At 45.2% G+C, this 22,994-nt stretch overlaps 1 protein-coding gene across 2 annotated transcripts in view; it reads right to left on the bottom strand.

Annotated features, from left to right (window-relative positions):
- Positions 1-22,994, bottom strand: part of TIMM44 (translocase of inner mitochondrial membrane 44) — a 28,929-nt gene that overhangs the window by 3,162 nt on the left and 2,773 nt on the right. The window contains exons 1-12 of one of the 2 annotated variants that reach the window (XM_082331297.1): positions 22,233-22,289; positions 19,592-19,699; positions 18,931-19,101; positions 18,352-18,432; positions 14,935-15,084; positions 12,301-12,440; positions 11,713-11,798; positions 9,778-9,870; positions 9,303-9,427; positions 7,638-7,688; positions 5,550-5,639; positions 1,660-1,770 (exon numbers count right to left, since the gene is read on the bottom strand). In XM_082331297.1, coding sequence (XP_082187423.1) covers positions 1,660-1,770; positions 5,550-5,639; positions 7,638-7,688; positions 9,303-9,427; positions 9,778-9,870; positions 11,713-11,798; positions 12,301-12,440; positions 14,935-15,084; positions 18,352-18,432; positions 18,931-19,101; positions 19,592-19,699; positions 22,233-22,262 — 1,236 coding nt within the window. In that variant the 5' untranslated portion in view covers positions 22,263-22,289. Of the gene's footprint in view, positions 1-1,659; positions 1,771-5,549; positions 5,640-7,637; positions 7,689-9,302; positions 9,428-9,777; positions 9,871-11,712; positions 11,799-12,300; positions 12,441-14,934; positions 15,085-18,351; positions 18,433-18,930; positions 19,102-19,591; positions 19,700-22,232; positions 22,290-22,994 lie in introns of those variants that run through there. The other variant, XM_082331298.1, reaches the window with a different exon arrangement.

Here is a 22,994-nt window from a genome sequence, read left to right as displayed (position 1 = left end):
CCACAGGCTGCTTGGTCTCCCCACATCTCACCGGGGGCGAGCTTGCAGCCCAGCGGTGGCAACTTGAACAATTGCAACTAGGTAAAACACTGCAGCAATTACAAGCATATGATTTCTATTTAGAGTTTACAGTTTGAGGCTCCTTTTCTCTAGAATGTCATTTGTTCAATACTCCGCAGGAGCAGCTCAGCAGTTAACACCAAATCATAGTTACCAGTCAGCCTGCATGTGACATTTGATTAAAGCTGAAGTTTTGTTTCCAATGGAGAATTTTAATGCATCTCCTTGATTTATTGCTGCTCCAGAGAAACCAGACAGCAAACAGACTTTGATATCCTGTTCAATAATTACCACATCAATATCTATCTTCTAGGAATGCAGTAATTTAATGCAAGAAATCACTATATCAGCTGTTCCTCCCCTGCAGTCGATGTGACAGGTTGTATATCAGTCCAGATGGGCCCCATCATTAAAATTAGTCCCTTTTTCTGTAAACTTACAGCCTGGACTAAAGAGAATGGTCGCAAAAAGCCAATATTTATTAAATGCATGTATTAATTTTAATGGAAGCCTGCTAGAAACTGCCAGCTCCAGACATCTCACAATGTCCCCCATTATATATCATTAAGCTACTTAAACATTGCACAGACACAATGCAAGCCGGAGCTGTCTGGACAGCGAGCCACTTGAGAACAAAGGTATTCCAGAAAACGCCCGGGCTCCTCGAGCCTGCTGTGTCATTAACTCCGGTAACAAGCATATTCTGTGGTTATGTCTGACAGGCTCAGCCTAGCATCACTCACGACAGAGCAGGCAGGCTGGACTCGCAGCGTTAAAAGCTAAAGCACGGGGAAGTACAATCCGCAGAGATGCCAGAGATTTGCTGCACAAACCACTCTGTGTCAGAGGGTCCCCTTAGAAGCCTGTACCATGTACAGCATTGAACACAACGGGATCCGGCAGAGTTTCAGTAAGTAAAAGCTTGCGGTGCTGTAAGATATTTTGTGCTACTGTAGGGAGGCAGCAGCCAAAAAGATGAACTTCTGCTTCCAGTTGTTTGCAGTGATTTTCCCCATCTCCTGCAAATGACTGAAATAACTCCAGCTCCCACCCTGTTTACCACACATTTTTGTGCTCTGTTCTTACAGTGCCCTTTATGAAAGGAAAAGGGAGGAAAAAAGAACAGGATCAGGTGGAAGCTGTGTGATGGAGCTTTAATCGACAGCAGGAGAGTTCAGTTCTGTCCCAGAGGGTGCCAAAGGAGCAGAACTCACAGCAGAGAGCTGCAGGCAGGGAGGGTGCTGGCCAGGCACAGCAACAACTGGAAGGGCAAGCACTGCCTGTGGTCATAGCTCCAGCTCCTCTCCTCACCGTGAATTTCAAATATCCCTTCCTCTGTCCATTCTAGATGTTTGCAAACTCTCCTCATATATGATAATTCTCGATTAATGGCTTGTAACGCTTGGAGTCGGACAGGAATAAATAGCCCACGCTGAGCTGAACCAAGACCTTACCCACAAGATGCAATACTAGGCATACCAGTGAACGTAGGACGTGTGGGCACCCCCTGCTCCAGATGCACCCAGATGAATCCGTAACAACTGAGATGGCGACCAGGGGAGCCAGGGAAACCGTGTGCAGCCGACGAGCACCACTTACCGGATCACCTTCCACCACTTCCCCTTTCTGGTTCTTAATTACCATCACGACCTGAGCCTGAAAAGTGATGATTAATACTGGTCCCTGCTCCATCATCTTCCCCATAGCCAGCTGCAATGAAAGAAAATTCCATTAGAAAACAGATTTCTGCAGATTTATGTAAAAGCATCAAGTATTTAACACAACTGCTATGGCTTGACACAGCTAACAATCCCATCTTCTCGCTGAGCTCAATCGAGTTATTTTAATCAGGTTATACCCACTCTGTTAATACAGATGCTGTAGACCTTATTGCAAAGCATTTTCCCCAGAAACTTTCCCTGGACTTAAAAGCTTTCCCAAAATTGTTCTGAAAGTTTTCATAGTTTTTCCAAGTCTAAAAATCTGGGAAACATGAACAAGCTCTGTTCCATTCTTTCCAAATTTGAAATAAAAAAAGAAACTCTGATCCTAAAAAAAAAATGACATTTTCTGAAGAAAGTACATCAACTGAAGTTTCTTCCCTTGCTTTTAAACGACTCTTCGACATGAAGTTGTACTGAACTAGGTAAGAGCTAAGAACTAAAGAACTAAGTAACAGAAAGACTTCAAGGTGAGAGCCTTTTGTTTGACAGGATTTTTTTCTCTATTCTAAGGTCACGCCATTAAATATTTAAAGAACTTATTAACTGAAATGCAAAGAGGAATGGAGAATTAAGTTTTGTTTCCCAAAGTTGTACTCTTAAAAAACACAACCCTCTTTCTGCCTCTGTTGTGGGAATGCAGTATGCTACAGAATAATATCTTGCTCTTGAGTATCTCTGGATTTACTGGCTGTGTTACCCAAAAAGGTAATCATACTACCTCAAACTTAAGGTAGCATGGTTATAATCTTTCGTATATGAGAGATACTGTTTCAAAAACATTGCATTTTATCACATAATAAAGAATGCATCACAAGAGACAGTTACAAGCCCATGCCATAATTCACGAAAGCATATATATATACACACAATTTTTTTTTTTTACTGTCCCCTGAGGCAAACTCCGCACTACCGCAATGCTCCTTTGCTTAACCCGAGGGAATCGGTTCCCCAGCTCTGCAGTAACTCACGCCGTCCCAGTTCACGCTGCGTTTCTGGAACTGGCCTGACTCATGCAGCAATGCGTAACGCCTTCCACCCAAGTATCAAAACCCAGATCTCGCAGCTCTTTGTCAGACCAATTTCCATGACAGACATTTTATACGACACCGCTTGGCATTGATAATTTGACAACATAAATTTGCATGCGGGTTTCAAGGAGGAGGAGGACCGTATCACTGACTAGGCTGTATCCCTTACGGGCACCAAGACTTCCATACTGGTATTGCTTTATTTTTCAGTATTATGATCCCAAAAAACCTCTATAATCGAGACAGTATTTATATCGCTCCTCCCACACTAAGTTCAGAAACCCCGTTTCACAAGTCACATACTTAAAGCTACATTTAGGCAGCCAAATAAATAGGCCTAAGAAATACCAAGGATCCAAAATGCCATTAAATTTAAAGGCAGTGGTTCCCTAGTGAAGTAGAGAGTGCCTGAGCAAGTACCTGGAACATGAGTTCAGATGCTTACGTTTGAAAGACTTGATTTTAATTTTAACGCTGTAAACTCTGCAGCATGTGAATTCCCTTAAATCTTCTAAATGCTGGGTTGTTTTTTTTTTTTCCAAACTCGCTGAACTGTTTTTCCAGATGAGATCACTCAACACACTCCCATAAATCTCCTCTAGGGAAACGCGTTTAAAAATTTAAACACACAACACCCTCTATCCCCTTTTCTTGCAATACAGACAGCGTAACAGGAACTGCACTCATTTATGTTCCATATCAATCATTTTCCAGCTAAGAAGATGCAATTTTCTTGAGAAACTTCACGCGAAAATACAGGCATCTAAAGCAAGTTAATAACGAAATGTCTTTCCATCCACCACTCAGAATCTGTGCACAGCTCTATACTAATTAGCACTTACAGAGGAAAAAAGTTATTTAGCATACAACGAAATCAAGTCTCCTAGACACTAACAATACAGAAAACCCTTTGATTTAAATAAGATGCTTAGAAAAAACCAATCACGTTTATTACTTCCATCACTTTAATTTTGTTAGACCACATTATTTATTGCTGAAGATAATCAAGAGAATTGCAGATGTCACAGAAATTTTCCTGCTCATTTGGCACATGCTTGCAGTTAATATCCAGAGTTAGTGAAGAGGTAGGAATGGCTTCCTCTGAACCCAGATGGAAGAGAGGAAAATGAGAAGCCTATCAAGACCAAACGGCAAAACAGTCCTAGGAAGAGGACCAGACATCAGCCTTTTGTGTTAGGAGATGCCCTGTAGATGATCTTGCTCCCTGTGAAGAGACGTGGTCATTAATCAAGTCAGCTCCCGCTGTTCTTTCGTAGGGCTACACAGGTCAAACTAAGTCTCTTGCCGTAGGGCATTTGCTCAGATGTTTCTGGAGCTCTCCTGCACCCACTCCAGTTTTTTAATGACGTGGGCACAAAAAGAGAGACTCCTGCACAGGGCTGCAGATAATTCACCATCAGTAGCGCTCCTTTCAGCAAACCACCAAAAGCATCAGGCTTCGTTCTCTCATTTTTCCATGATGGTTGCTGAATTCTTCCTGACTTCACGTCTTGCAGGGGTGTGACCGCAAGTAAGAAACATCTGGCCAGCCAATACACCCAACATCTGGAACAGCTCTCACTTTCGGAACAGCATCCTTTTATCACCATGCTCCGTTTCCATCTCTACCTGAAAGCTTCCAGTCCTCCACTTCCTTACCTTCGACCGGATCACCTCTGGGATTAGACCCCTATTAAGTAGCTGTGTGTTCTCTGTTCCTACAGGCATGACCCTGCAGCTGGCTTTACGGTAATTGTCTGAATGGATCCAGCGTTATCATTTTATTGAGGATAATACCGCACAGCTGCAGTACATTGGACAAGTATACCATAATACCTGGTTCCAACAGAAGCATGTAGTGAATGTTGCTGCCTTTGAGTTAGCAGCTCTGATGACAAAGGCAAACGGCTGATCTGACGCCAGACTATTTCCACGCACGTTTTAAAGCACTAGTGTACAGCTGCCCTGTTCCCTTCCTCCCCTCGCACATTTCCTTTGAGGCAGAGCTGGCGATGGGAGATGAAAGGTCTGACTAAAGGGGGTAATTTCTTTGAGATACCTTTGCCATTGAAGGAAAGAAAGAAAATGGGGCGCCAGTGACAGATGACACTAAAGACTTAATTAAATGAAAGTACTACTGTAGACTTACTGCTAAGTGCAAAAATAACACCTCTGGCTCCTCAATAAAGGGGAAGGCGGAGAGCATTACGACTGTGCAGACATTTGGCCAGAGTCCCCAGCTACCAACACTGCTCCTCCGGCGGCAGCGGCTCCCCTCACAGCCGTTACCTCCCCACTCATCGAGAGCCACCCAGAACAGCGGTTAAGCCTCTCTACCAGCCGTTCCTGCACGGCACAACCTTGAGCGACAGCCGTGCTGCGCATTATCATCCAGGGTAGGCACCCACAAAGCCCTTCATGAAAGCACTGGGTCAGTGCTGTTTGCCTTTATTATTAGCCTTTCTCAATCTGTATGCTGGTGACTAAGACCAAGGTGCCCTGACAGAGAGGAGACAAACCACAATGCTACAACTTAGGCTTGATCACACAGTAGTGAATCCGTCCCACGAGCTCTCCCTTCCAGCAGCGGTGGTCTGCTAGCAGAAATGGCAAATACCAGAGTAGCATGAGGCAAAAAAAAAAACAAACCAGCAGTCAGGGCAAAGACGAAAACCCCTCCTCAGGTCTTGAGTTTCTAATTCATCCCCCAAGGTAAAATATAGAAAAGGACACTCACATCAATGTTGTCAATGTCAAGAATCCTGGAGTGGAACTGGAGACCCATGGCTTTGGCTTGCTGGATTGGATGAGCAAGCTGACTGTAAGTCTAAATGAAGCAACAAACTTATATTACACGTTTGAGTTTGTTCTGTTCACAAAGAAAAAGGAATTTTCTGCTTAGAGAGAACCATCAAAAAGGTAGGAATAAAAGTCAGGTTTTTGCAAATATGCTGAACACGTATGTCCTGCAAGGTATCAAACAGCTACATCAAATGCTCTGGGCTTCACACAACCAAATTCTCACTAAAAATCCCATCGCTCCTGGGCAGAACAGGAGATCCATCATTCACAACAGAGTACGTACACCAAGTGCACCTGATAGCCAAGGCACTTGCAATTCTGATTTGAGAGCAGACAAGGAGAAACAGTCTGGGAACCAAGCTATTCTCCTAATACCCAGCCAGACCCTGGAGGCAGACCAGCATTTCCTGGCTCCTTTTAGGCACATGCACATATGCTTCATTATTTATGCCTCGAGAACTGTGGTTGGGGATAGTGAATTTCTACTTGCTTCCAGCATTATCCCCACGTTCTTGGCAGGTATAAACAAACAGGAGGCGGTCCCTACCTCCCTCCCCGCCATGGATCTTCTAACCTTCATCACAAGCATTTAAATGCAAATATCCTACAGAATTATACTGGCAAAGTCACTAGAGCGAAGTTGGAGTTACAGATCAGGGATTCTGAGGACAGTAGGCAGGCACAGCTCTACGAGCCACAGACTATATCTGCCAGCGGGCTGGCAGCAACCTGCAGCTCGGTTGCTAGACTTGCCACTTAAATAAGTTTTTGCCTTACTGGTCTGTAGTCCAACACTTTAGTGACCAGTATCACAAACTTAACACTTGTGGTATGATTCTGTTCAAGAGCCTTTATCTCCTGGATGCTCATTAATAGGGCTCCCATTTCCTCCCTTGTCTTATTTTACAGATGATTCTTGACTTATGAGCTTAAGTTGTAACTACAGCGAGCTTAGAAGGGTTTGCTTTTTGTCTTATAAACTGCAGTGAATCTCCTACTTCCCTCTAGAGATTTGAGAGGAATTCTACAGTGTCATTTCAAAGGTTGCTTGAACCAATAACGAACTTCCTTTACTTTCAGACTGCTTTAAATCTCTTACTCTTACATACTGCAATATCGTTACAAAGATGTTAATCACCAAAAATTAAACACAAAAAATTGCCTCTTCCAGCGTGTGCATTTCCAGCCCTCTGGTGGTGGTGATCAGTAAGGAGAACATTCACTTTAAGCAATTAAATTCTTTAGAAACAGAACAACTATGGCTCTGCATTGCCTACAACACAATTATTTTGGAGCAGAGCGAAGACCAGAACAAGTGTCCATCTACACTGTCAGGAAAGGATCTGCTTTCCTGAAGTTAAGTGGACAATAATACACTCACTGAGTTGCAACGAATTCATATTCACTGTTTCAAGAAGTGGATCCAATACTGAAAATCTACCCCAGTACAAAAACAAAACCAGTTTTTGTACAACAAAACAAAATTCAGTTTTCTGCAGTGAGATTATCCAGGCTGCAGATTTCTGAAATGCTGCAATTTCAGAAAAACTTCAGCCTGTCAGGATTATTTGCTGGGATATTGCAGTGGAGTTGTGTTTGTGTAGTAGCTCCAGGGACAACTTGACGCTGTAAGCAGAAAAGCATCACCTTTTTGGGTCAGCTCAAATGCCTCTGCACCTTCTCACCCCTTGTCTGGGATACAGGCTCTAGTAAAGCCCATCCGAATCAAGAATGGCAGTGCAGAACTGGAGCTAGTTAAGACTAGCTTGAGCTTAGCTCTCGATTTGCTGTCTCCAAACAGCTCTCCTCTCATATCGAGACTACTCCAGGAGTCCAGCATGTACACCTGACTGCATTAGTGTTTTATACTATGAACATGCTAGATGGGGAAGCAGCTGGGCAAAGCAGGTAAGCAACATCATGGCTAGAACAGCTGGACAGCTTGCAAGCCAAGAAAGCACAATAAACCTACTTACAAGAGAGAATCATAACCTTTTCAGACATTTTTAGTAGCTCTACTTACCGCTTCATAGCACCAATCTTTGAGGATATCAAGCTCTCCAGACATCATAGCCTAAAAGAGAAAATCAAATAAAATATGAACATTTTAAAACACCTCCTATATCAGAGAGCTGAAATTATCAGCACTTTCAGCAGCAAACTACTTTAAATCCTACATCTTGTGAAATCCTGAAGGACTGGAGCTTCAAAGAGGAACGGCAATAAGAGCTTCCATAAACACACGTACTGAGTCAGATGTACATAAACCTTTCAATAATTAAGACAAAAGCTATCTCAAACCTTCCTGTCCAAAAAGTCAGCAGAACGCACACTACCCAGAAATCCTAACAGAAGCAGGAGCACAAACCAGAAGTAGATCTACAGTTACCAAGACTCTGAAAAATTCAGGGCACAGAATGAACAGAAGAATGACGCCGCAACTCATGAAAAGGTTTTTCTTTAAAACACTGTGTAATAAACACCTGGAATTCATAACAAGACAGATGCTGGGAATTTAGCAGATTTCAAAATAAAGTTCGTTTCGTGTGGCAGGGTGTTTTTCAATATAACGCCTATAAATCTTCATACTTGATGGCGTCTGTAAGCTGGCTGCCTACAGTTTGAAAAAAACCTCTCCTTTGGAAAATTTATTCTCCAAGAGTCAAGAGCCCATTTTCTGCAGCTTGCTTTAGTGACACGGCACCGTTCGGAGAAGCAGATTCACCATGACAGGTCTGTCTTGTTTCACTGCCGACATTACAGCTCCAGTCACAGATCTGATACGCAAGTCAGTCACTGCAGAGACAGCAGTGACAAAACCTAACTACGCATCAGTTTGAATGTTTCTATCTGTAAGCATCGCCTTATTTTTTATCCATCCTATAATGCTACCTCATGACTAGGAGTACCATAAATATTTCTACATGTGTATTAGCATGTATCAATTTGAGATAAGATCATTCACTGCACTGTTTTGTAGGATGAGAAAAATGACACTTAGCATTTGTTTATCTCTTCAGGCCTCATTTTTTCCAGTCTCATACAAATCTCTCAAAATTATTTCTGCTGTACTTCTTCAAATCCCCTACATTCACTCTGTCTTTTCTGACATACTGTTACAGTGAGAGGAACTACATCCATTTACACTTGAGGCCACATCCTTCATCAGTGCTATCCTCTGAGTGGTTTTATACTTCAGTCTTTAAAAACATGAAGTTCCACATACTTCCTTGACTAGTGCCAGAAATATTTTCACTGAACCATTTGTCATGACCTGGTCTTCTTCCCGAGCAGTTACAGATCACTTAGAATCCAGTAGCACACAGTACATTCTTTCCCTTATCAGTATTTGATATCATCATTTGCCCAGTACTGTTTATTCGCCTACTTCAGTTTGATCCCTCTGATGCCCATATCATTTCTCATGGGAGAAGATGGTTAGTTGTTTTTGAGGACAGAAAAAAAATTTCCCAGTCTACTAAATTATGAAATATGGTTTTAAATTAAATTGTTATGTAGGATCCAACTTCCTTTTCCCAAGGTTATGTCATGTTCTGTGCAAAGCTGGATGCTTGAGAAGCAAATACTGTCCCAGCTTTTAATTTTAGCATCAGAAAACAAAAAATCTTCCATGTTAGAGTAAAGGAAAAAGATAAAACAAATGCATCATACTCTACCCTCACCTTACCTCCAAGACATTGGGGATTATATCACGCTCGCATTGCTTTAAAAACCGATCTTTGTCAAAGGATGGATCCACTTTGAGTATCTCTGTCAAAACCTCAGACATTTCTGTCTTCGAGAACAATCCACCTAATAAAACAATTCAGTGAGCCTGGTGGCACAACAACCGTCGTCAGAAAACAGGAGAAAGGCTTTTGGTTATATACCAGCGGGAAGGAAGAGTCACCCGGGAACAACTGCAGACTTTAGGTCATGCTTGCGATTTATCTCATACAAGCACTTGTCATCACACTGCACTTCTGATCCAGTAGCAGGTTGCCACACTGCACGATACTGGATAATGATCCATGCAAAATATTATAAAGCTCCAGAATCTGTCCCAAAGGTTAGTAACACATGGAGGACAACAGCACTAACAGTCACTAGGAACAGAGCTAAAAGGCTGGAGATGCACTTTCACAGCAATGATGAAACATTACCTATTAAGTCAGTGACTTTGTCTGTGACAGCTCTGGAAGCTCGAATGAATGCGTTATCACTTTCATCGTACTTCATTTTCATTTCAAAGAACCCTGAAAGGAGAGGAGATATGAGCAGCAGTGTCCTTCCACTACATTTCTGAATTAGAAGACAACATGCAATGGGTTGCAGATCAAACCTGCTAGTTCTCTTCTAAATCTCTTTGTTGATTAACAAGTTTCCATTTCAACAGTTACGTTTCTCCTCATCTTCCTGCCATGTTCTTAAATATCAATAACTGTCACTAGGAAAATGATGGTTTCTCTGACTTCAGCTGCCAGAAACTCTGGACCTTCTACACAGATTTTCAGATAGAAAATACACTAGGCTTGCTTACACCACTAACAGTCTGCTTACACCCCTCGGTTCAGTCTGCTACAAGGGGTAGCAGGATGTGAAACCAACCCCAGAAAGTTTAACTGGGAGGGAGAAATCAAGAACAGACCTTAAACCTTGCCAGTTTTTAATAAAATAGCATGACATCAGTAAGGATGCCGTTTTTCAGCAGCTCTATGTACTTCTCAACGTCAATAAGAAAGCAAGCCAAGCACGTCACAAAACTACAGAAGTCATTGATGGGGAAGGAGAACTCCTGCAAAGCAAAATCTCAAAGGCAGACAGAAGGGCAGGGGGTGAAACAAAACAACCAAAAAAAGCCATTTAAGCAAGCAGGCATTGCTGCAACAAACTAAGGGCTCAACCAACCCGTTATCTGTCTCGGGACTTCATCAGACGGACCAGAACCGCAGAAGGCAGTTGCGGGATAATGGGCCCTGCAGGGAAGCTTCGTCCCACCACGTCAATTAACAATTGGAATCCTGCCCCGAAGCTTAGGCTCCTTCCAAAAATCACAGAGTGTTCTTGGTACCGGTGGGACGCAAAGGGAGAGCACACGCTGTAAAGCCTGGTGCAGCCACATCTGCAATGTTGCCTGAATTGCAAAACCACAGTCTTGGAAATACGCATAAAATCTAGAGAATGCACAGAGCTCGTGCAGATGGCAGGGGAGTGGAGGATGCAACATGTGGGGAGTTTTAGGAGCTATGAGCATCGCTTCTTGGAAAGGCTAACAAATGGGACGTAAAAACCCATTCCTGGATACCTCCCAAGGAGCTCTGCTTTAAAAGAAGTTGGGAAGAAACACAATCCAAAGTTAATTATATGTTGCACTTGTACACAACCTTTTTGTTCCTTAACAAGTCGTTTACCCTGCAGTACCCTGGCAGCGATTATTTTGATTTGTTGAAGGATTCTGCTCTCAGGCTTGTTTACGCCTTTCAGAAACATTAAGTGTCTAGATAACTATCAAAAGTTATTGCCCACTGCAGTACAGATACTCAGTATTTTTAGATTTTGCAATAAAAACAGAAAGGAGACAAAGTCCCACACATTCCAGAGTTCTAAGCAGATGACAACAGAAACCAGCTCACTGAAGATAAGATTTTTCCTCGTTATAAGCTCAAGGTCAGGAGGAAGAGATCCGCCTGCCCTCTCCCTGGTGACATGCATGCATGCGTGCCCTGGCCTCTTCCCACTGCCAGAGTAGATCTGACTAGGAAAAAAAAAAAAAAAATAGAAAAAAAGACGAGAGTTCAGTTCTCTTTAAGCAATGGCAAAACCAGGTTTTGGTACCTACAGGGAGCAGGGACTGATCAAAAACAATGCCTGGCTGGGGGAAGGGTCCGAACACAGATGGAGCAGCTTGGAAAAGCTGCAGTGTTGTCAACTACGCCTACCTCCCATTCACACCACCTCACAGCAACAGCTACAACAAAAAAAAATGGCTATGACTTGCATTATGTTGAGACTAGTTGCACAGATGGCATCAGATCCAACACAGCAAGAATCAGAACAGGGAAAATAATGTGCTACTCCTTTGTCTTTGGAACACTTACTGTTGAAGACCACATTGTTGTCCTTGAAATCTTTCCACTGCTGATACCATTTTGAGTCTTTATGCAGCACCACACCCATGGCCTCCCTAGAAAGCGCAGAAGACATGGATGGGTACTTGTGAACAAGTAACTTACACCCGAGTGAGAATAAAAAGGAGGACATCCTGACGAATATCACTGCGGCATGCAGTATCACTGAGGCTGGCACGCCACATAAAAGACAGACAACTTAGTGGAGCAAGGCAGTAGAGAAAGCAGAGGAGCTCAGACTCCGTCCTGCCAAACATAATTCAATAGCAAGATGTTAGGACTGAGAAAACACAACACGTGTAAGTCAAAATTTCATCTCGGAACATTACCTACCCATGTTATAATTTTAAGTGCCCAGTTTCATTATCAGAAGATTCAGTGCCATCAACTTATGCTCGAAATTTGCTCTCAGGCCTACCTGCTCTGCCAGGTCACGCCTCACCCCACAGCCTCGCTTCAGCACTTGGATTTTAACCATCCCTGGCCTGTAGTTAAGTTTTAAAGTTTTTATCAAATTAGACACAGAAATATTCACCCTAAATTACATCCAATACGTACTCGTTAGCTTCAAATATTCGCTCCTCTTTAATCCTCTCGCCTGAGAATTCTGTTCTTTTTCGTAGTCGCTCCGGACGTTTGTAAGGACCGGTCTGCCCTAAAACACTTTCATCTATTTCCTTCTTGACGGTTTCTACTCCCTGAAAGGAAAATATCCCTATTAGGTTGATTTACCGTTCCCCCCACCCTTTCCCAGAAACCGAAAATAGCTTCTGTTAAAAAGAAAAAAAAAAGGGGGGGGGGGAAAAGCTAAGAGACCACGGGTTATTCTCCTCTCCCTTACTCAGCAAATGCTTCTTTGCTGATGTCTATTGACAAGCACACCAGCACCAAGGCCTTCTGCTCAAGAAGTTAACAGCAAATGGGTGGTTGTATTGAAATCAACCTGAAGAAAAAAAAACAAACAATACACTAGAAGCTATGGACACAGTCAAACCTGACGGCTGATAAGGGGTAACCTCTCCAGAGTCTGAATCGGAATAAATCAAGTCAGAGGAAGGCAGACTTATCAGCCCTCAACAGCAGCCAGCAGCTGCTGGTAGAATGACAAGCCCCAGGTAAAAGGAAGAATGATTCCTAGAATCCACAAGCAGGGGCAAAGACAGACTTCAGGACACCAGCAACTAACTGCAAAGCCACCTGGAAGGTCAATAAAATCCAGGTTCTAGGCCCAAGCTTAAACAAACAGGAGTATTGCTTTCCCCAGAACAAAAAGGACGCTCACTTTTTATAGAATCCTACACACATTCTAGCTGAGAAAAGAGCTCGAAGCAAACTGTTTTTGCCAGAGAAGAGATGTGAAAAAAAAATCACAGTAGTTCAGCTTATACTAAAGGAGAGACAGGAGATATTCTCCCTCCTGGGTGAGGCTACGTGAAGAAAAAGGACTTGATAAATGGGGACTGGTATCCATCTCATCAGTGAACGGCTACGTCCTTAGTTCAGATTTTGCCAAGAGGAAGCCGCATCCTACCACAACCATTGTTGGGAATTTTGTCATATACCTCAATAAGGATTGGGACTAAAAGGTATTTTTAGTGTTTCTCCTTCATCTCGGCTGCTCTGCTTTTATTACTGAGCGTTTGAGCAGTACTTTCACTAATGACTGTACCTACAAAAGATCTGTTGCACAGTCAGTACACTTTCCTATCACAACTAGACACATGCAGGCAGAAAGGGATTTTATATATACTTTATACACAGCTTTTTCCCAATCTGTGTTTTTACTGAGGACATGTAAGTTACGTAGCCCAAAGCATCATGGGGCTTTATGGGGGCTGTTACTTTTCAACTGCATTTTATGCAGGAATTTTCCGGCGAACACACCAAGTGTCCAGCGCGGCTTTGCCAGTATAAGCCGTCCTCCCCCCCTGAAAGTCAATGTGGCTCCTTCCTGAAGAAAGTTACAGCAGTGCTTCGGGCCTAGACAGAACAGATGCCAGAGACCTGATAGGAAGCAGAAAATGGAATTTAAGTGACTTTAAACATCAAGGATAAGCAAATAAAAAGCTCCAAAGCTCAGTCTGTTCCTACTGACTATAAAAGCCCACCTGAGGGACCTGGCAGAGAACAGAACAAGACACAAGCCCCCGTGGATACCACCTAACTCTAGATTATACAAATAAAATATCTCCTAAATACTGAAGCAATGGGGATCTCAAAATGAGACTACTACTATGATTTCTAAGATAACGCATTTGGTTTTCTGAAGCAGTAGACCGAATATTCTAATTCTACATACATACTAGAAGGAATAGCAAAGCTATAAGAACTGCTCGCAGCCTATAAAAGCTCTATGAATCAGGCAACTTAAATCTGACAATGAATCAAAAGGTTTATCCATTTACAGGGAAAACGAATCTTTAAGCCTCAAAAAATTTACTTTAAGGTCCTATAAAATCATTGCCTGCTTATAAGGTCTGACCTGGCAGCCTGTTTCATAGAAGGAACAAACAGTTCTCAGATTAGGAGGCTGCTGGAGCAAGATAACAGGTTTCATTACAGAAAAAGAAAAAAAAAAAAATAGTGTATAATGTGATCTGCAGCTGTGGCTAGAAGTGACCTTTAGCAGATGATGTCTTATTAGAAACGCAGAACGAGGGGAACCGACATGACTGATGCGACCGATACTGCGTCTGGCCTGGCACCTCCTCGTACAAGGGCTACAGCCCCCAGAGGAGGCATGAGAAACCAGTCCAGGGGAACGCTCCTTTTTAGGCTAATTGCCAGTTCATTGGGTGACATCAAAACATACGAGCGCTTACATATTTTCTAGAAAAGGAGAGTTCTAAGCGTTCCTGCTTGTCAGTCAGTAGTTCCCAAGAGTACTGCCAGTACCTGTCTACAGAAGACATTTACTACCCTACTCCACAAGCACAGCAACCAATTTTTCCAATAACACATTTTAGCAGAAGCTCAGCTACTTGAGACTTACACTTTTCTAGAGTTGTTGAGTGAACGCTAGACCTGCAAAATACATTTCCTAAATTTATCAGCTTATTCCAATGGCTCACAAGGTCTCGCTATAAAAGTTTTGCATTTAATTTTATACTCGGCACAAGCTCGCACATAACTTCCATGTTAATGAGCTGTGTCCACAGCGCTGGGTCCTACAGAGGCACAGGACTTACGTACCTGAGAAATAGCTTTGAAGGCTGCCGTCTTGCCTAGTTTCTCCCCTCCTTTTGTCACTGACTCCGCAGACTGCTTTGCTGTTTTTGCTGCTTCTTCCACACCTTCCTTTATTTTTCGGCCAATATCACTCTTACTTACTTCATCCAAACTCTGCAACAAAACAAAACAGGAAAAAAAGGTCATTTCAGGTGAAACAGGTGAAAAATTATTTTGAGTAACTCCTCTCTGTGAATGCTAAAGACCTCCTAATGCGCACACGACAAGACTATCCAAGCCTACGGTGAACACACAGTTACGTGTCACAGGGGAGACTTACCGGGACACCGGGGCCTGGCACTGCAGCATTATCCAACACCTCTGTGCAGAACAACAAATTTGGCTACTCATGGGACCACACGCATTTGTTAATAGCTGCTACCCACAGATTTAAAAAAAAAAAATGTATCTTTTTCTTGACATCAAAGAGAAGGGCCAATGATGCCAGAGTTAAAATACCCTAGCCCTTTCCTTTGAAACAATCAGGCACTTCTTGCTTCTTAAGAGAAGGTAGAGAAGTGGCTGAGATAGCTCTCTGCTACGCCACTCTTCCTGCAAAATTAGGAAACGCTTTTCTCAATCCAACATCTTCCTATACATCACTGTGGCTCTGTTTCCAGAGCCAGGATCTCATATGCAAGAGGTTAAAAGGACTCTGCCAGTAGCCGGTCACCCTTTCGTTCTGCACCAGCACACATCAGATCCTCGAGGATCTCGGAAATCTCACTGGCAGTAGGCAACCAATCCTGGATGGGCCACAAACCACAGCCTCAGAGGAAGAGAAATGACAGGATAACAGAACCAAACGCTTTTCCCTGTTTTGCAATGGGATTTGGCTAACAAAGATGCTTACAGCACCCTCAACAGTACTGAAAAGATAATGGTTATGTCCACATCGGCGAAGAGCATTACATCCAGCTGATAACTGTACACACAGTTAAGCTGCTACACCAAGGCACGTTTAGACAGAAGGAGAGGGAAGGAGCACAGCAGAGAGCGGGGACCGGGTCCACACAAACTTCATATTGCAGAGGGTTTAAGTCTAGTGTTTGGCTGGCTGTTTCCCAGCGGGGATCCCACACCTGACTGGAAGTGTTGGGAACAACCACACCGGCTTTGGTCGTAAACCACTGCTGAAAACAGGCAAGTTCACTCCGCTCCGGAGCGGCCTAGCTACAAGCATGAAGTCCATACACCTCAGCTGACAGATAAGGAACAGCCTCCTAAAGTACCTCCCAGCTGTAACTTACTGCGGAAAATCTTGTGCCCCCTTTAAGAGAAAGGGACGTAAGTTTTCAGTCTGTGCTGGTTGCAATTTAACTGCTCTCATCAGTAAGAGGGAAAAACAAGACTCGGGTGCCTGGGAGTAACTGTCAGGGTGGCAGACACTGCAACGACAGCCCTTCTCCAACTCTTCTAGCTCAGTGCCACCTCCTGGGTGCTGACAGGCCTACAGCAGAAGGAAGGCTAATGATAAACCCGGCAGCAGGTCTCAGAGCCAGCTGACAAGCAGGCTCTTTTACCACAAAGGAGTGAGCAGGACCGGCAGTGTCCTCTCCTGCATCTGCTCTCTGCTCCTCCTCCTCCTCCTCGTGGCAGCCCTGGGGACTCAGAGCAGCCGGTGCAGTCTGAGCACGCAGGAATCCCTGGGATAGCGGAGCAGCAGGCCCTGTCCTGGGCGTCGTTCCCTGTCTCCTCTGGAAGCAATGGGGGGAGATGCTGAAGGGATGTGGACTCACAATGGTGCCCACGCTGAGAAGGGGGCAGAAAAGAGGGAATAAGGAATAAAAGGTCTTGCACCCCACTGAGGACTGCCCAGATAGCCCAGTTTTGTATCAGCCGACTTCACAGATACTGCAGCTCAGCTTCTACAGGTGCCACGTGCACCTGCTTTATTCCATATTTAAAATACTATCAGGAAGACTCAGAAATTTACTCCAGAGATAAAAGTCAAAGCCTACTAAACACTCGAACACATCTGCTGCCTGGATGAACTCGGACAAGGAATGAAGAACATGAGCACAAGCTGCAGTTCTTAGTCCCATCCTAAAAAAGAACTTGAATTCAGTTGCTTAAAAGCAAATCTGCGTAGACACAGCGATCTTTAAAGTCTGAGCCTAGAATGGAAGACACTCACAGCTGTTAGGTATGAACGATGCCTGCTCCTCCAGGCATTTTGTTATTCCCAAGACACGCAGAGCCGTGGGATCGCTTACAGCATGCTAACTTAGAGGAGAGCACTTCAACTGTACCACCAGCACTTCTGCTTACAACAGCCGGAGCCTCTGACGTTGCAAGTCTGTTTCAAGGCGCAGTAAGAAGCCCGAAGGCCTATCACGTTAGTAGCACAAAGTGTCAGTGTGCAGGGCATCACATCTCCTAAACAACTTTCCAGGGTGATCTTCCAGCATTGCTCTAACTGCCCTCCAGGGGAAGAACCACCCTGAGGCTTTTTTTACTGTTAAGACAATGCAGAACCGTAAGGACCATCTCCAGTCTCCAAATCTGAGAGGAATCACCGGACACAGCGCCCGTCCACTGACCATGCACTGAGTAAGAAATCTATCATACACCACTGCTGCAATTTTCTTAATGTCTCTGGCCTTAGAGATTCAGAACAGTGATCACCTTTGGAATAGCAACCACCTTTCCCCAAGAAAAAAGAAAGGGTGTGTCGTGGTTTAACCCCAGCCAGCAACTAAGCACCACGCAGCCGCTCGCTCACTCCCCCCAGTGGGATGGGGGAGAGAATCAGAAGGGTAAAAGGGAGAAAACTCGTGGGTTGAGATAAGAACAGTTTAATAATTGAAGTAAAATAAATTAGAACAGTTAAATAGGCAAAGCAAAAAAAAACCGTGCACGCAAACAAAACAGAACAAGGAATTCATTCACTACTTCCCATCAGCAGGCAGGTGTTCAGCCATCTCCAGGAAAGCAGGGCTCCATCACGCGTAATGGTTACTTGGGAAGACAAACGCCATCGCGCCTAATGTCCCCCTCCTTCCTCCTTCTTCCCCCAGCTTATATACTGAGCATGATGTCATATGGTATGGAATAGCCCTTGGGCCAGTCTGGGTCAGCCCTCCCCCCGGCTGTGCCCCCTCCCAGCTTCTTGTGCACCCGGCAGAGCATGGGCAGTTGAAAAGTCCTTTACCACTGTGAGCGCCACTTAGCAACTACTTAGCAAGAACAAAACGTCAGTGTATCCTCGACATTGTTCTCATCCTAAACCCAAAACACAGCCCCATACCGGCTACCAAGACGAAAATTAACTCTATCCCAGCTGAAACCAGGACAGGGTGATAATTCAAATGCACACAAAACACATAACCTTAGAGCAGAACTGCCTTAGGGAAAGGTTCTTGCATAGCTGCGTTTTACCTCTTTAACTGTACCAGTTATTTCTTCAAGTTTCTTTTTAATCACTTCTGAGGTCTTCACTGTTTCAGATTCAATGGTTTTCTGTGGAAAAAAAACCACGCTGCATGTAACTATGAGACTGAAAACACTCAAAAACAGTTTAGCACATAGCACACCCCATTAACACTGTAATTGAGGGCAAAAAGAGCTCCATCGTAGGGAGCACACTACTCGAGTAACCAGCATCAGCATTTCATTTTTGCAAGTAGTGCTGTTTATAGTTCTTCAGAGAATGCAAAAGAAGTATTTAAATACTGCCAACGTTAAATTTAACGTCTCATTATTTTATCTGCTCATTATTTGGAAAATCCAGTGAAGGGTCTACTGGAATGATTTTCTACTAAAAAATAAACCCAAAAAACCCCACTCTAAGGCATTCATTTACCAGTCAGTATTTCCAGCCAAGCAGAACTTCTCATAAAAACAGGCATGCTGAACTAAACCGTTCATTTGCAGAAAGATTCAAATTTACATTCAGAACAGTAATAGCTCAGTGACTGGGCAATGAAAACATCAAAGGAATTCATGAGGAAGACTTACATATTTTCTCCTTGCTTCCCGAAGTGCATCAGACTCTTCTAGCTTCTTAGCTTCATCTCGGAATTTTTTAATACTTTCTTTCATCTCCTTGTTTTTTGCTAATTCCTGTTTGATGTTCTCCACAAAACCTGATATAAAACCCTTTCTTCCTCCAGAAGAGTAGCATCTAGACTAAAGAAAATCATTACATGTTGTAGAATCCAAAGAGACATTAAATTAAACAAGTATCAAAGCCAGCAGGTCAATTTACTTAAGCCAAGCACTGGGTCACTTCTGCATTAAATGTTGTGGAAAACATACGGCTACCTTGAAAAAGCAGCAGCCTACCCTCAAAACAGCCAGATGTCCAACACATTTCTAATCCTCTGTGAAGGACATCTATATAGCCACTAAAAAAGATGCTTCTCCAGAGGAAGTTTAACTCCAGGGGTTAGTTCAGGCTTAAACAATTTGGTAGATGAAGTGAGCACCACTCCTGAACTCTGTCACTTGGACTCGGCTACTACAAAATTCCTTGAGTTCATCGGATATATCTGAAAAAGTGGAAACTTTCAACCTAGAACTGGTGCTTCTCAGAAATATATCCACAACTAATAGATCAGTACTCTAATGGGAAACCACTTTCGGCCTGAAATAAACAAAAATGCAGCCGTTAACCAACCTGATGGATCTCTAAAACAGGCCTGCTCATCCTGTACACTGTACCCCTGTGGACTGCAGGAACTGGGTATCTTCTGGATATAAGCCATATGCCACTGATGAGGCATTTCTGCAATGAAAACATAAGATCAGGTTAGCGCACAATACAAGAGGACAGCAGTCTTAAAGAGCTGAGGAAGAAAGGAAAGAATACTGCAAACAGACAACATTCACTGGTCTTCTGGGAACGCATCCGAAGCGCTGCCAAGAAACAATAGAGACTGGTTTGCCAAGAGCAATAGAATCAGAGAATCATTTAGGCTGGGGAAGACCTTTAAGATGATCAAGTCCAACTGCTAACCCAGCGCTGCCAAGGCCACCACTACACCGTGTCCCTAAGCACCACATCTCCCCGGCTTTTAAATCCCCCCAGGGATGGGGACTCAGCCCCTGCCCTGGGCAGCCTGGGCCAGGGCCTGGCAGCCCTTTGGGGGAAGAAATTCTTCCTAATATCCAACCTAAACCTGCCCTGGCGCAGCTTGAGGCCGTTCCCTCTCGTCCCATCGCTTGTTACTGGGGAGAAGAGACCGAGTCATCCATAAAAACCTCTATTATGCATTTGAGCAGCACTACGTCCACTTACAAGTTAATTTTGATAAAACCAAAGTTGCAGTCCAAAACAGGGCAATACGCTTTTCACAATCACTTGAGAAAACGTACGTGCTTCACAGAACCCTGATTTTATGAAAACGGTGATGTACAAGTAAATCCATCCTTGAGCTGAAACATCTGTTAGAGATGTGAGGCGTATCATTTTTTCTAGGAAAACTGGCTCCACACATTCTCCCAACTGTGGAGGAAACCCAGGACGCCTCTGTATATATTTGTGCTGCCCGAAGTCAGAGACAAACACCTTTTGCCTCAAGTCACAGAACAGAGAAGATACACTCGATCACAGAACGATCACCGAGAAATTCTGCTGCACCTTGCTGAGATCACACCCTGCAAATTCTTGCATTGCGTGGCTCATCCTTCAGTCCGTTATCCTATACCGAAAGCAGACTACGCAGAGCTCGTAGATTCTTGCCTTTACTCCCTTAAAATGGGCTTTCAGCACTCACCTAGCTCCTCTTTCCCACAGCCTGAGAAAATCTATCTGGCCTCTCCTTGGCCTCCAGTCAGGCAAAAGCTGCACCTTTCACCTCAAACTAACCCTCCTGTTCTGGATAGGCCCGTGTTACCAAATCGTGCCACCCAAGCTCTTTCTCTGCAAGACCAGCTCTCAAACTGCTCACCCTAAAAAATAAAAAAAAAAAAAAACCACAAAATACAAAACAAAACATGGACAAATCAAATGGGCTTTGCCATTAAAAGACTTTGGAAAATGATTTGCAAGCTGAGAATATTTAATTCTGTGTCTAAGCTAACTTTAACATGTCCACCTCTTTATCGAGCTCCTAGATGTCAAAAAGGTTTTGTAAAGAGCCACACTGTCCAGTCCTGTGGCTTCAGAGACGGCACTGCCAAACACCACAAGCTAAACCCAGACTTGGCATCTGAGAAGAAGCGTTGGCGTAATTGCCCCACAGATCCTGCTGGCCCAAAGACATGCGTTACGTTAACTCGCTGGTTTCCACATTTCTAATAAGTCATGTCTTTTAAATTCAGCTCCCCTTATTTATTGCCTCTGGAGTTAGACCTAAGTTGGATTGCTGAACTTTAAAGTGTCAAGTTTATATCAAGGAAGGAAATGCTCTCCATAGCCTATCTTTGAACCCTGCTGCCCAAGTCATCGCTGAGGCCAGGTTTTATAGCAAGCAAGAATAAGCTAGATATTATATGTATACCTTAAAAATCTGTATTAACTGTAAGAACGGCATTAAAACTTGGGGCAGACTGCCTGCTGGATTTAACTGATTGCCGTTCTTGACCGACAGACACATTTCTTCCATGCTACTGAGCAGAAATCCTTAATCCTAGGTTTAACTTTGGGCACAAAAGATCAACCACCTTCACAGCATGTCACGCTACGAAGTGGCTTTTAAAGCCAGAACCTTTGCATTCAGTTCACACACCCATTCACCTGCTCAACACAGTGGAAAAACCGATGTTTAAATTTAAACCTCGCAAGCGGCCAGCAGCGGAGCAGCTCAGCATGGAGGCAGCTCTCTGACGGCTCTCTGCAAGCTCCAAGACCCCTCTGGGCCGAACTGGCCAGGGCTGTCCCTTGCTGAGCTTGATGGCAGCGCAGGCAGGGACACGGGGGAGAGGAGCCAGGGCCTGCTTCCACCTGCCCCTCGCCACGGCCCTGAGAGCCCTCAGGGCAGGGCCGGAGCCGGGCAGGGCCGGTCCCTCCGCGGTGCCCCCTCCTCAGCAGCCCCGGTGCCCCAGCAGCCCCGGTGCGGGCGGGCAGGGGGTGAGAAGGGAGGGGAGAGCAGGGAGCCGGCACCGGGCCCCCTCTCCGGGCGGCACCCGCCATCCCGGCCCGGCCCCGGCAAGCCCCGCCGCTCGCCCTCACGCCATCCCCAGCTGCGGGCCGCGCCTCACGGGGCGGCGCCCGCGGCCCGGCCTCGTCTCCCGCCGCCCTACCGCGGTCCCGCGGGGCCGGCCCGGCCCCTCGGCGAGGGCAGCGGCTCCCCCGGCCGCCGCCGCTCCGCGCTCACCCGGCAGCCGCCGGCCCCCGCCGCCGCCATCTTCCGAGCCCAGCGTGTGACCTTCGCGCGGCGCCGCGCAGTGACGTCACTCCCGCGCGCCGCCCGGGCGCCACGTGGCCGGGGAGGGCGGGAAGGCGAGGGCGGGGCGGGAGCGGGGCCGCCGCGGGCAGCGGGGCCGGGGGCGGCGGCGGGAGGCCGAGACCCGGGCGAGCAGGGCCGGCCCTCACCGCCGTGCCCGCTGCAGGGCGGCCGCGATCCCCCGGGAGGCGGCTGCGCGGCCCCGGCCCCCGGCAAGGCCCGGCCCGCCGCGAGGACCCCCCAACAGCGTTTATAACTAACGTTTTTATCGTGGAGCAAATCGCAGGGGGGTCAGGGCTTTCTTCTTCTGCAAAGTACAAAATACCAAGTGAAGAATCTGCTCCCCCGGCACAGCAGCCTCCCCCTCTCCTCAGGACTGGGCAGCCAGCGCCCTTTCCCTCCCGCTCTTCGGGGCTGCGCTCTCGGCGATGGCGAGGCTGGCTGGGGGCGGCTACGCGGCCCCGCTTCAGCCAACCTCCCACCAGCACAGCCACGCCAGAGGAAACGTCAGTAACGATTCATTAATGAACGGTAATATAAAAAAAAAAGTACTCCCATCAGCGTAACCGAGGGGCAAGAACCTCTTCTGGGAGATTTTCTTGATTGAGAAAGCAAAGGTGAAACTAAAACGCGATGGTTCGAAGCACGCAGAAGGCATTCTCAAGAGCACGTTATCTTCAAGCTCTCTTGAAG

Source organism: Platalea leucorodia (genome assembly GCF_965183815.1).
Source record: "Platalea leucorodia genome assembly, chromosome: 21".
Lineage (NCBI taxonomy): Eukaryota > Metazoa > Chordata > Aves > Pelecaniformes > Threskiornithidae > Platalea > Platalea leucorodia.
This window is presented reverse-complemented; position numbering and strand designations above follow the sequence as displayed.